General features: G+C 46.2%; 1 protein-coding gene across 1 annotated transcript in view; it reads right to left on the bottom strand.

The window, feature by feature from the left end:
• Positions 1 to 571: 571 nt before the first annotated feature.
• Positions 572 to 14,209, bottom strand: part of LOC129855901 (hedgehog-interacting protein-like) — a 36,215-nt gene continuing 22,577 nt past the window's right edge. Inside the window, exons 8-11 of the mRNA XM_055924010.1 lie at positions 13,624 to 13,760; positions 10,097 to 10,178; positions 1,081 to 1,229; positions 572 to 810 (exon numbers count right to left, since the gene is read on the bottom strand). Coding sequence (XP_055779985.1) covers positions 614 to 810; positions 1,081 to 1,229; positions 10,097 to 10,178; positions 13,624 to 13,760 — 565 coding nt within the window. The 3' untranslated portion in view covers positions 572 to 613. The remainder of the gene's footprint in view (positions 811 to 1,080; positions 1,230 to 10,096; positions 10,179 to 13,623; positions 13,761 to 14,209) is intronic.

Below are 14,209 nucleotides of genomic sequence, written 5' to 3'. Positions count from 1 at the left end.
TTAAAGGCTGTATATAGGCTAGGTTTTGTTGGTGAAGGCAGACCCAAAGCTAATCCTCAGTATTGGCCTGTCCACTCTCCAGTCCTGGGGGATAAGTTAAGTCACCACGCCTCCGCCCGCCTCGCCGTGTTTCAGCTCAGCCGACTCCCCTTCGCTCTCTGTAAGGCTTCAGTCAAAATGGCCGCTGTTTATTTGTTGTTGTGTGGAGAGAACCGCAAAGGGGGTCTCCCTCTGTTCTCAGCAGGGGTGCAGTGCTAATATCAAGTCATCTGCATGGGGCTTCCAGAGAGAGAAGGAGAGGAACTTTCTCCTGGAGAAGAAGAGTATAAAAGAGCTTATGTAGCCACAGTGGAGGTCCAACCATTAGACCATCACGTTGCTGTGTCTGTCTGTGTGATGGTCTCTGGAGGGATGCTTGGCCTGGATGCCTGGTGTACGTAGCCTACCGGAGCTTATGGGCAGGAAGATGACCAGAGTCTGGGTGTTGACGGGGACAGGGTACGTCCAGATAGGGGGGAATCACGGAGGAGGAAGGCTCTGCTTGGGCTTCTCCGGTGGTTGAGTAAGGGGGCCGGGGGGGGGTGCGGTGGGAGTGGACCCCCTCCCCATGCCCCTATACCATGTAGCTAGTGAGGTTCAGCAGGTACGAGGTCATGTCTATGATGTGGTCCAGGATGCCGTCCTTCTCCTGGTCGCTAGGCATGCCCCGCTCGCCCTTCTCACACTGGGCGCCCGAGTAGCCACTCTTACACAGGCAGTTGTGGGGCTCAACACACACGCCTCCGTTACGACAGGCCGGCTCGCATTTAGCTGTGAGAGAGAGAGAGAGAGAGAGAGGATATCTTGACAAGCGATAACAAAACATTCATAAACACTTTATGTGGGTCCACTATGGATCCAAAGTAGTCTATTTGATAAATATCAACATTACTCAAGATATACAGTAGAATTCTTTACATTATTGTGTAACTCTTGTTATACAGTAGGTCTCAGCTACTCTGCAGAGGGTTATTATGTAATGTTATACTAATATTCTAGGTTATGGTTGAACACTTCAAACAGCACTTTCCTCTGACTCACCCACTCTGCAGAAGGGTCCCTCCCAGCCGGTGCTGCAGCAACACTTCCCGGTGGGGGTGCAGTGTCCGTTCTTACACTGCCGTGAGCAGGCCGTTCCCAGCAGCTCCGGGGCCTCCACCTGTCTCTGACACTCCTTAGGGACCGCGGGCCTGCAGGGGCCACACAGGGAGGGCAACGGTCACACACTCTAAAGGCTCATGCACACTGTTCTGAGGCATTACATACGGATATGTGGCCTTTCTTTCACACACCATATTCTCACACATACACACACACACACACACACACACACACACACACACACACACACACACACACACACACACACACACACACACACACACACACACACACACACACACACACACACACACACACACACACACACACACACACACACACACACACACACACACACACACACAATAGAGGCAGCAGCAGTGGTGCCATAGCAGCAGAACACTTAACCATACACAACAGAGAAGAGGAAACGGCTCCACCAGAATGTGCCTTTACATAACATTGATTTGATGGAAAGGAGTCATGGGGAGAATGAATGTTTGAGTACGGAGAGACTCTGTGTGACAGGGTTCTTTCTGGAATATTCTGTTTCTGGAATGTTGATAATGAGTTTTTGAGTATAATAATTCATTTGGAGCATCAGAGGTTGGGAGACTGGAGGAATGGTGGACTGACTGAATGGCTGGACCAGGGTTTTGTTTCCACTGAGGAGTGTGTGTGTGTGTGTGTGTGTGTGTGTGTGTGTGTGTGTGTGTGTGTGTGTGTGTGTGTGTGTGTGTGTGTGTGTGTGTGTGTGTGTGTGTGTGTGTGTGTGTGTGTCTAGGCCACCGGGAACAGGCCACCGGGAACAGCCATTCGCTGCTGCAATTCAGCATGACAGGAGACTCAAACACCCCACACACACACAGATGTAGCACACACCCGCAAACATATCCAACCACACTGCCAACAGGCAGCATACTAAACAGACATATTGTGATCATCTCATAACAAGACAAACATTGAACACACGCACTGGCCCAAAGGAGGCTTAGAGTATGATCATTTCATATCACGCTACAGCCCGGGCTCAAAAACCTGGAAATAATATAGGAGCGTTCTACGTGATGGAATTCAAATGTGAAATGCCTGTTAGCTTGTGTGCGTTTCTGTGTGTGTGGATGGGGCCAAACAGCATCGACTAATGAAGCAAGACAAGCCTCAGCCAGGCAGTGTATTGACATATCCATCAGACACACACACACACACACACACACACACACACACACACACACACACACACACACACACACACACACACACACACACACACACACACACACACACACACACACACACACACACACACACACACACACAGTGGTAGTGGTATGGAAAACAGAGAGCCTGGTGGGAGTGCTGTGGAGTGGCCAGTGCATGTGTGTAGAGTCTGTTATGATGATAATGATGCTGGACTCTCTGCCTGCTGGACTCTCTGCCTGCTGGACTCTCTGCCTGCTGGACTCTCTGCCTGCTGGACTCTCTGCCTGCTGGACTCTCTGCCTGCTGGACTCTCTGCCTGCTGGACTCTCTGGGCGCTGTAGAGACCTAATGCTGTAGATAAATAACGCTGAGAGAGAATGCTGTAGAGATAATGCTGTAGAGACATCTAATGCTATAGCGAGATAATCCTAGACAGAATATAATGCTGTCGCGAGATAATGCTATAGCGAGATAATGCTGGGGAGAGCTCTATGCTAGATATAATGCTGTCGAGAGATCAATGCTATAGCGAGATAATCCTAGACAGAATATAATGCTGTCGCGAGATAATGCTGTAGTGAGATAATGCTGGGGAGAGCTCTAATGCTGTAGAGAGAATGCTGTAGTGAGACCCTAATGCTGTAGAGAGATAATGCTGTAGAGAGATAATGCTGGGGAGACCTCTAATGCTGTAGAGAGAATGCGGGGGAGAGCTCTAATGCTGTAGAGAGATAATGCTGGGGAGAGCTCTAATGCTGTAGAGAGATAATGCTGGGGAGACCTCTAATTCTGTAGAGAGATAATGCTATAGAGAAATAATGCTATAGAGATATAATGACCAATGCACAGACAGGAGCCACAACTGAATGTGATATTGGGGTCTGGTTGTGAATGAACTGACTTACTGACTGTGGTTGGTTAGGGCTCAAAGGAGGTGCTCCTGGCCTGTGTTGTGTGAGTGAGTGAGTGAGTGAGTGAGTGAGTGAGTGAGTGAGTGAGTGAGTGAGTTAGGGGGTCCTGGTCAGGGTTCTGGGGGTATGTGAGTGGGGCGTCGGACACCGTGGCTGGGAGAGTGTTGTTCTGACAGCCACATTGACTGATGGCAGTCCCGGGGCAGTACCAGAGCCTAGAGGGGGTCTCTAGGGGGGTGGAGGGGTGGGGGGCGATTCCCATGCTCCGCTCCCTTCAGCACCCACCCAACCCTGTGCCTTTTCTCATCCACACTCTGGGCCTTTGTTGTGACAGGCTGCACGTAGTTAAAACTGAGAGAAGGAGGGACAGAAAGAGAGAGGGTGGGAGAGTGATGGAGTTGGGAGAAAGAGACCAGGGTGAGAGAGAGAGAAAAGGGGGACAGCTAGTCCCTGGAGGATTGGGGTACAACACTGTTAATAGTGTCAGGCGGGCAGGGGTCAGCCACGGCTATTGCCCCTCATCAGTTTGTATTAGTGCCATGGGTGGCCATGGTCCCGGGTGAAAACAACACCTGCCGGAGCGCCACTTGACAAAGGCAGCTGGGTCAACAGGCACTGTGGGAATGTATAAACTCGGCGAGGACACTTGCATAAAACACAGACTGATGAAGACTGATAAATTAAAGGAGGGCCGCTTATTAGTTTGAGTGTCCACGGGGCTGGTCCCAATGATTTATATATACACTAGATGACTGATAGGGGGCGCTGTTTTGAAGCCCCCTGAGCCTCCATCTTGGCACTCCCTCACGTTGTATTTTTTTGGGGAAGCTTTAGAAATGCATTTATTAATGTCTACATTCGTTTTTGCCACATTCATTCTATTACAGACACCTTAATGCATAATCTTAAATTATATTATGTGAGCTAAACATAAAAATAAAAAAATATATAAAAACCTTTTCCATAAAGTATATATATTTTTTATTACTAATGTTACCGTCCCCTCTACAACAAAAAAATACTTCAATACATGTAATTTTGACCGTAAAACATTTAATTGAAATACTGTAGAATTCCATTAATTCCTATGGAGGACTGCTCCTACTGAGGGGAGTGCCAATATGGCCGACCGGTGGCTTCAAAAACCTCTCAATGGCCAATACATATCATCAGCCATCTAGGGTTTGTATACATTATTGGCTGGTTTCCAACACTCTTAGAAAAAAGGGTTCCAAAGGGGTTCTTCGGCTGTCCCCATAGGAGAACTCTTTTTGGTTACATGTAGAACCTTTTACGGTTCCATTTAGAACCCTCTGTGTTCTACCTGGAACCATACAGCGTTCTTCAAACGGTTCTCAAATGTGGACTGCCGAAGAACCCTTTTAGATTCTAGATAGCTTCTTTTTTTCAAAGTGTAGTCCTAATGGCAGAATGGAGGAGGTAGGCGAGGTGGTGGTGGGGGGGAGGGATGTATGGAGCTCTGCTTGGCTCAGCTGCCTCCCTTCCCACCTCCCCCTTTGTTCCAGAACAGGAGACATCAGCCAGGGACCATATGCTGAGCCTGATCCCTGATCAGCTCCCTCTTATTCACAACACAGCCCTCTTTATAATATCTCACCGCCTCAAAAGTCACCCCAGATCAAATCATACAGCTGATTGATATAGGGGATGCTATTAGTGAGGGATACTCTAGCGACTATCAGATTTATTTCACTTAAAGCTTTGATAGTGATGGGTGGCTGGTAGCCTGGGAGTTGGTGGGGAGGGTTTTGGGAAGGAATGTGTTGGGGCTATGTGCTGGGGCTTGCTTGATTGGCATGAGGTGTATGTGAGAAAAAAGCCCTGGAGTGGTGTACATTGTGCCTCCCAACAATGGCTAAATCAAACGGCCCAGTGTGAGTCCTTTGGCTGTTTTGTCATCCGGCTCCATTGTTTGGGGGCTTCTTTGTGGTTTCATCCCTTGTTTTAATTGTGTCAGAAATGTACTGTGTATTGTAGGAGCCAGGGCCATTCAGTAGAGCTGTGGAGCAGCTTTGTCAAGGGCAGGACCACAGTAGTGCAGCAGCAAGATTTAGGAGGGACATCTGAATAAAAGAGCTGGCTTTTTTAGCCAGAATATATGGAGCTGGGAGCTATCGTACCACACACACTGAACACACACACACACCTCCCTGCTCCTTCTCCCCAGTACTTCCTGTAATTTGTGACTTCCATAGTGACTTCATAAAGGAGGTCCCAGAGCCCTATTCTATGTCCACTGGGTCTTCTCAACCTCTTTACTCTTTACAATTCAATCAGAGGACTGCACCTGACTCAACTAAACCCTAAATTGTGTGAAAAGTATATTATGACACAGGAGAACCATGTCCTCCCTCTTTGGATAAAAGCCTGTTTAGGTGGAAAGACAACTTCTTTTATTACCGTTATCAGCAGGAGTTCTTACTGTTTCAACTCTCTACGAAAATGATTTCTCCCCCCATTCAGGTTCCAGATGGAATCGTGAGGACTGGATAGAATTTGGTTTTGAATAAAACGTGGTTCTGTCCCTTCCATTCTTATACGCGATAAACAACCTGGCAGTTACATACTGTACAGATTTACAATGTGGCCAGTGACATCACCCACATAACCAACCCACCCAAAACCTGGAGGCGGTGTGTGTTTGTGTCTCTCCTCTCTCAAGGAATAAATCCTCCTCCTCCTCTGCTTCTAAATGGATGTTAGCACCAGAAATAAATAAAAGTCTCTCTCTCTCTCTCCCATGGGGACCTCTGACTGCGTGTGGCAGGGCAATTGAGATAAGACATATTCAATGAAGCATTGCATGTCTCAATCAGACATTATACTGATCTAATTATAGAAAGAGGGGGAAAGGAAAACATTAAAAACAGAACTGAAACCCGTTGAAGCCTTGGGGAAGACGGCATATCGTGTGTGTGTGTGTGAGTGTGATGCATATGGACTAGGTTTGAATCCTGGGCAAGGCCGCAAGGTATTTTTAAACAGCTCTGTCTCCTTCCACAGTAGAGCCAGTAAACAATGCCACATGATCCTACTCTGCCTTGCCTCTGTGTTGTATATTTAGAAATGAAATCTTACTCAGTACAGAATTTCCACGACAGTGTCCACATGGGACAGAGACAACGTATAATGATGTTACTGAGACGCATGGTGGCCTATTTATTATTGGACGGTACCCGACTGACAAACAAATACCTACAAATGAAGTCAGCGCGCTGCCGGGACGTGTGTTTACCCCAAAACATTGCAGGGGGGTTTAGGTGATTTTCCTCTTTCACTCCCCTCCCCAGCCTCCTGCCTCCTAAAGCCCCCCTCCTCTTCCCCAAACATACATGTAATGAAAACACCATGTGGGTGGATGTTGTGGGACCCCCGGACCACCACAGGCTCGCCTCTCAGAAATACAAGTCTTCTGTGAAGGAGGAGGGTGAGGGGGCGCCAGGTACCCCAGAAGGGGTAGAGGAGGACGGGTGGCCCACCAGACGTGATAACGCAGCAAGGTCAGAAACGTTAGCTGCCCCCTTCCCTCCCCCTCTCCATCCTCCCTGTAACGAGATACTAATAGCGAAGTGAGTGAGTGAGTGTGTGTGTGTGTGCGCGCGTGCGTGTGTAGAAGCCGGACTCCCAGCACCACACAGGCCACTATACAGACTAAACAAGCCCAAAATATGGGTGGAAAGAATTGTTGTTTGGGAAAAATGTGTCCATGCCAAAAAACATACAGTGGGGAGAACAAGTATTTGATACACTGCCGATTTTGCAAGTTTTCCTACTTACAAAGCATGTAGAGGTCTGTAATTTTTATCATAGGTACACTTCAACTGTGGGAGACGGAATCTAAAACAAAAATCCAGAAAATCACATTGTATGATTTTTAAGTAATTAATTTGCATTTTATTGCATGACATAAGTATTTGATCACCTACCAACCAGTAAGAATTCCGGCTCTCACAGACCTGTTAGTTTTTCTTTAAGAAGCCCTCCTGTTCTTCACTCATTACCTGTATTAACTGCACCTGTTTGAACTCGTTACCTGTATAAAAGACACCTGTCCACACACTCAATCAAACAGACTCCAACCTCTCCACAATGGCCAAGACCAGAGAGCTGTGTAAGGACATCAGGGATACAATTGTAGACCTGCACAAGGCTGGGATGGGCTACAGGACAATAGGCAAGCAGCTTGGTGAGAAGGCAACAACTGTTGGCGCAATTATTAGAAAATGGAAGAAGTTCAAGATGACGGTCAATCACCCTCGGTCTGGGGCTCCATGCAAGATCTCACCTCGTGGGGCATCAATGATCATGAGGAAGGTGAGGGATCAGCCCAGAACTACACGGCAGGACCTGGTCAATGACCTGAAGAGAGCTGGGACCACAGTCTCAAAGAAAACCATTAGTAACACACCATGCCGTCATGGATTAAAATCCTGCAGCGCACGCAAGATCCCCCTGCTCAAGCCAGCGCATGTCCAGGCCCGTCTGAAGTTTGCCAATGACCATCTGGATGATCCAGAGGAGGAATGGGAGAAGGTCATGTGGTCTGATGAGACAAAAATAGAGCTTTTTGGTCTAAACTCCACTCGCCGTGTTTGGAGGAAGAAGAAGGATGAGTACAACCCCAAGAACACCATCCCAACCTTGAAGCATGGAGGTGGAAACATCATTCTTTGGGGATGCTTTTCTGCAAAGGGGACAGGACGACTGCACCGTATTGAGGGGAGGATGGATGGGGCCATGTATCGCGAGATCTTGGCCAACAACCTCCTTCCCTCAGTAAGAGCATTGAAGATGGGTCGTGGCTGGTTCTTCCAGCATGACAACGACCCGAAACACACAGCCAGGGCAACTAAGGAGTGGCTCCGTAAGAAGCATCTCAAGGTCCTGGAGTGGCCTAGCCAGTCTCCAGACCTGAACCCAATAGAAAATCTTTGGAGGGAGCTGAAAGTCCGTATTGCCCAGCGACAGCCCCGAAACCTGAAGGATCTGGAGAAGGTCTGTATGGAGGAGTGGGCCAAAATCCCTGCTGCAGTGTGTGCAAACCTGGTCAAGAACTACAGGAAACGTATGATCTCTGTAATTGCACACAAAGGTTTCTGTACCAAATATTAAGTTCTGCTTTTCTGATGTATCAAATACTTATGTCATGCAATAAAATGCAAATTATTTACTTAAAAATCATACAATGTGATTTTCTGGATTTTTGTTTTAGATTCCGTCTCTCACAGTTGAAGTGTACCTATGATAAAAATTACAGACCTCTACATGCTTTGTAAGTAGGAAAACCTGCAAAATCGGCAGTGTATCAAATACTTGTTCTCCCCACTGTAAATAAAACGTTGAGCGGGGCAGCAAGGGGCCCGTAGAAACATCTGTGGCGTAATTAATTGTGACTTGGTTGGTATTGTCATCACCTTAGCAATAATTAGCCAGGGATCTGTTTCTATTGTCCCACACACGCAAGCACACACACACACACACACACACACACACACACACACACACACACACACACACACACACACACACACACACACACACACACACACACACACACACACACACACACACACACACACACACACACACACACACACACACACACACACACACACACACACACACCAATAAAGTGAAATGGACTTAAGGAAACATTATTCTGTGGCCTTCCTAGACTTAACTCCCACTGTAAGCCCAGTGAAATGTTTTTAGATGCTCCACATGCCTCCCTGCCAACTTCACTTAAGCTGAAGAACCTACATGAGGATCTCTAGCTCTCCATTCCAGCTGAAAAGGGGGACTGGATGATTTCTGGGTGGCTGAGGGTGGAAAGACACAGCTTGAAGAGCGATTGGTTTGAATTAGAAAGTGAGAGGATCTGGTTGTGTTCAATGTAATTTCTCATGATTCAGACTATATATCAGTGACATTCAAGGCCTACACATGTCTCAGATGTTGGCTACAGTGGAGGGGGACTTCATACACCCCATATACGTGTGTATGGTGTGCTGGGAGAAATGTTTTTCACATGTACTAGGGTTGACGCAAACATCATTTGTTAAAGATTCATGATTATCGAAAATATTGAATAGAGTAAAACACATGGTAAAATGTTAAGCACGCATACAACAATGATTAACAGGCAACCATCTCCTCTAGTAATATTTATCACCAGAAACTCCAGCACATTATCAGCTGTGTGCGACCTGGATTGTTGGGACGCAGCGGGGCACATTTTTGGGACACAGCATCCCTTCATTAAAACCCATAACCACCAGATATTCCAGTCACATGTAACAAATCTCTCCCTACGACTATGAGGAAAACATTACCACTCGTCGACAGGTGCCCTCCGTTCTCTCCAGGAGTGTATAAGCAGCCCTGTCAAACGCTACGAAAATACCCAGCGAGCCACGTGTGCTCGCTTTCTCTCTCTCTCCTCGCTCTCTCTCCCCTCTCCTCACTATCCTCTCTCTCTTTCTTCTCTCCTATCTTCCCTCTCTCTCTCTAACAGGGCCCGCTGGTAGTGCTGATGTTAGAAACGGTATGCTTACTCTCCAATTACCCCGCTGAGATTTGTGTTGGCCCGGGGAACCGGCCATTGTGTGATGATTTGTTTAAGGGGATAAGAGCCCTGGTGTGTGCGTGCGTGTGTGTGATGTATTGGAGAGGTGTAGAAAACAAGGGATGGAGGGAGGTATGACATTCCCTCTCCCTGTGAAGTTGTGATCCTGCACTGCCACTATATCTGCTATGTGTAGGTATATGGGCAGGCCACAGACACACATGCACACACACACAAAGAAAGTTGTGTTCTTTACCTTTTAGGGTCCACTAGCTTGTAGAGCTTCCCACTGTGTGACTGTGCCATGCTTTTACTGGTGGCCAGGATGTACACTTCACCTGGGGGTGAGGAGAACAGGGGTTACATGGGAAATGTAGTCCAGGCATCAGCCCTATCTAGAGAGAGCAAATAAGAGAAGAGGAGATAGAGAGTGAGAGAGAGAGAGAGAGAGAGAGAGAGAGAGAGAGAGAGAGAGAGAGAGAGAGAGAGAGAGCGAGAGAGAGAGAGAGAGAGAGAGAGAGAGAGAGAGAGAGAGAGAGAGAGAGAGAGAGAGAGAAAAAAAGAAGGGCAACCAGTTAAGAAGCCCTGTTGCCACAAGAAAAGGGCAACCTGTGAAGACCAGCATTGTAAATACAACCCATATATTTATGTTTATTTATTTTCCCTTTTGTACTTTATCTATTTGCACATAATTTGATATTTGTAATGTCTTTATTATTTTGGAACTTTTGTGAGTGTAATATTTACTGTTAATTTGTATTGTTTATTTCACTTTTGTTTATTATCTAGTTCACTTGCTTTGGCAATGTTAACATACAGTTGAAGTCAGAAGTTTACATACACCTTAGCCAAATACATTTAAATCAGTTTTCATAATTCCTGACATTTAATCCTAGTAAAAATTCCCTGTCTTAGGTCAGTTAGGATCACCACTTTATTTTAAGAATGTGAAATGTCAGAATAATAGTAGAGATAACTATATATTTCAGCTTTTATTTCTTTCATCACATTCCCAGTGGATCAGAAGTTTACATACACTCAATTAGTATTTGGTAGCATTGCCTTTAAATTGTTTGACTTGGGTCAAACGTTTCGGGTAGCCTTCCACAAGCTTCCCACAATAGGTGGGGTGAATTTTGGCCCATTCCTCCTGACAAAGCTGATTTAACTTAGTCAGGTTTGTAGGCCTCCTTGGTCGCACACGCTTTTTCAGGTCTGTCCACAATTTTTCTATAGGATTGAGGTCAGGGCTTTGTTGTCCTTAAGCCATTTTGCCACAACTTTGGAAGTATGCTTGGGGTCATTGTCCATTTGGAAGACCCATTTGCAACCAAGCTTTAACTTCCTGACTGATGTCTTGAGATGTTGCTTCAATATATCCACATCATTTTCCTCCGTCATGATGCCATCTATTTTGTGAAGTGCACCAGTACCTCCTGCAGCAAAGCACCCCCACAACATGATGCTGCCACCCCCGTGCTTCACAGTTTGGATGGTGTTCTTCGGCTTGCAAGCCTCCCCCTTTTTCCTCCAAACATAACGATGGTCATTATGGCCAAACAGTTCTATTTTTGTTTCATCAGACCAGAGGACATTTATCCAAAAAGTACAATCTTTGTCCCCATGTGCAGTTGCAAAATGCAGTCTGGCTTTTTTATGTCGGTTTTGGAGCAGTGGCTTCTTCCTTGCTTAGCGGCCTTTCAGGTTATGTCGATATAGGACTTGTTGTACTGTGGATATAGATACTGCTGTACCTGTTTCCTCCAGCATCTTCACAAGGTCCTTTGGTGTTGTTCTGGGATTGATTTGCACTTTTTGCACCAAAGTACATTAATCTCTAGGAGACAGAACGTGTCTCCTTCCTGAGCGGTATGACGGCAGCGTGGTCCTATGGTGTTTATACTTGCGTACTATTGTTTGTATAGATGAACGTGGTACCTTCAGGCATTCGGAAATTGCTCCCAAGGATGAACCAGACTTGTGGAGGTCTACAATTATTTTTCTGAGGTCTTGGCTGATTTCTTTTGATTTTCCCATGATGGCAAGCAAAGAGGCACTGAGTTTGAAGGTAGGCCTTGAAATATATCCACAGGTACACCTCCAATTGACTCAAATGATGTCAATTAGACTATCAGAAGCTTCTAAAGCCATGACATCATTTTTTGAAATTTTCCAAGCTGTTTAAAGGCAGTCAACTTAGTGTATGTAAACTTCTGACCCACTGGAATTGTGATACAGTGAATTATAAGTGAAATAATCTGTCTGTAAACAATTGTTGGAAAAATGACTTGTGTCATGCACAAAGTAGATGTCCTAACCGACTTGCCAAAACTATAGTTTGTTAACAAGAAATTTGTGGAGTGGTTGAAAAACAAGTTTTAATGACTCCAATATAAGTGTATGCAAACTTTCAAATTCAACTGTATGTTTCCCATGCCAATAGACCCCTTAAAATGATATTGAAATTGAGAGAGAAACAGAGAGAAAATAAGGGAAGAGGCCCTGCTCAGGGTCCCTGCAGTGCTGCACTTGCCATGGGACTTGTGAGAGAGTGAGTATCACGGGACAACTGAATACTCCTGACTGGAACCAGGCGAGTCATTTAATGAGGAGCAAGCCCACAACACGGCTCCATAAGAGGACAAATTGTAAACATGTGTCAATGGGGCCCTGTTGTGGGAAGCCAGCCCAGCTCAGCACAGCCCTCCACCATTCCCCTACCCCCGTACCATTTACAAATCATGAACAAAAGCAAAAATCTTCAACTAACACCACGCCAAGATACTAGCAAGTCCCATGGTTAACCCTGTGTGCCCGTTGTATGCCAATATGGATAATTAGTTTTCTGCAAAACATGAGCTCACAGTGAGTTCGTTTGTCAAACGGGGATACAATGAATTGGGTTCAGTGGGTTTGTTGATGTAGCGAACCTAACCTCACCTAAGATGGTATGACTGGCAGGCTGGTAAACAATAACACAGATCAGAAACATTCATCACCAGGTGGCCAACTACATGCCATATCAGTAGGCTCTTTGAGGCCTGGTGCTATCGTATGGAAATGACCATATAATCCTTCAGGAAGCAGGGAGACTTTGATATCCTGCTGCTGGAACGTGCCATGGAGGAAAGGTGACACGGCGGGAAGGGATGGAGGTATTAGTTCCCCTCACACAGCGTGTGTGACCTCTGTTGGTTTTCTGGTCCAATATCATGAATATCACTCGAATAACGGCTTGAATTTCAGACTCCGCGGACATTTTTCCCCTCACTTCCTAATCTCGGAAAGTCAATTGGAGCAGTCTTGTTTCTCAACCCAACCGAGTGGAAACATGTTGAACATTGACATCGCACTCCAGGGATGTACTATGTAAATACATGTACCATTGTTCCATATACAATGCCCCAATGATTCTGAACTAGAGTTTTCCACAGTTTTGACATCTGTCATTGGGTGTAAACACGCATTTCAGGAAGACTTGACACTCTGCAATCTATCTTCTGCATCCAGACCCTTTGTTGACAAAAGCTTTCACTCATAACATCAGCTCAGATGTAGAGAGACACCCAGAAACACACAGAAATTGACATATAATAATGTGGCTATACATGTAGGGGCCAGTCTTTAGACTAGAGGGAGTTGGGCTGGATCCCAAATGGCACCCTATTCCCTATTTAGTGCACTACTTTCAACACGGCCCATAGTGCTCTGGTCAAAAAGTACTGCACTATATTGGGAATAGGGTGCCATTTGGGAAACAGCCTTTGTGCTGGTTCTACTGACCTAGTTGGTCCTCTCCAAAGCCCAGGATATGTCCCACCAGAGCGGAGCCACAGGAGCTGCTGGTCCCCAGACACAGAGCTTTCTCCTGCCACTGGTCCCTCGCCGCCGCTGAGCCCTTCTGGAGGATCCGCAGGTTCCTGAAGCGCACACATACGCACACACACGAGCACACACAAAAGCACAGCGCAACATCAGTACACTGTTACAGTACACTGTTGCTAGCATTAAGCACAGGTCAGGGGTCAGCAAAAACGGCACATTGTTTCCTTCCAGGTCACAGCACAACAGTCTTGTGTTTCAGTGCCTTAGTGTGCATGAAGTCTTCTGGTTTCTAAATAAACATGATGCCAAAATCCTCCTCGCCCTTTCACAACAACGTGCCCCTCAAAAACTGAAATGAGACTAAGTAGCTGCGAGTCATTTTTCCAAACACATTGCCATGATGTCTCAATAGCGTACTTCCTTCAGCGTCTTTATTTCCTTTGTTTATTCAAGAGGCGAGGTTTGACTTCAGAAAGAGAGGAAGATTAATTATCAACCAATGAAACGTGTGAACAACACGAGGCCGTAGCCAAACGGATCAACC

The sequence above is a fragment of the Salvelinus fontinalis genome, chromosome 5 (assembly GCF_029448725.1).
Source record: "Salvelinus fontinalis isolate EN_2023a chromosome 5, ASM2944872v1, whole genome shotgun sequence".
NCBI classification, from domain to species: domain Eukaryota; kingdom Metazoa; phylum Chordata; class Actinopteri; order Salmoniformes; family Salmonidae; genus Salvelinus; species Salvelinus fontinalis.
The sequence above is the reverse complement of the archived record's forward strand: the minus strand, read 5'-3'. Positions and strand labels throughout refer to the sequence as shown.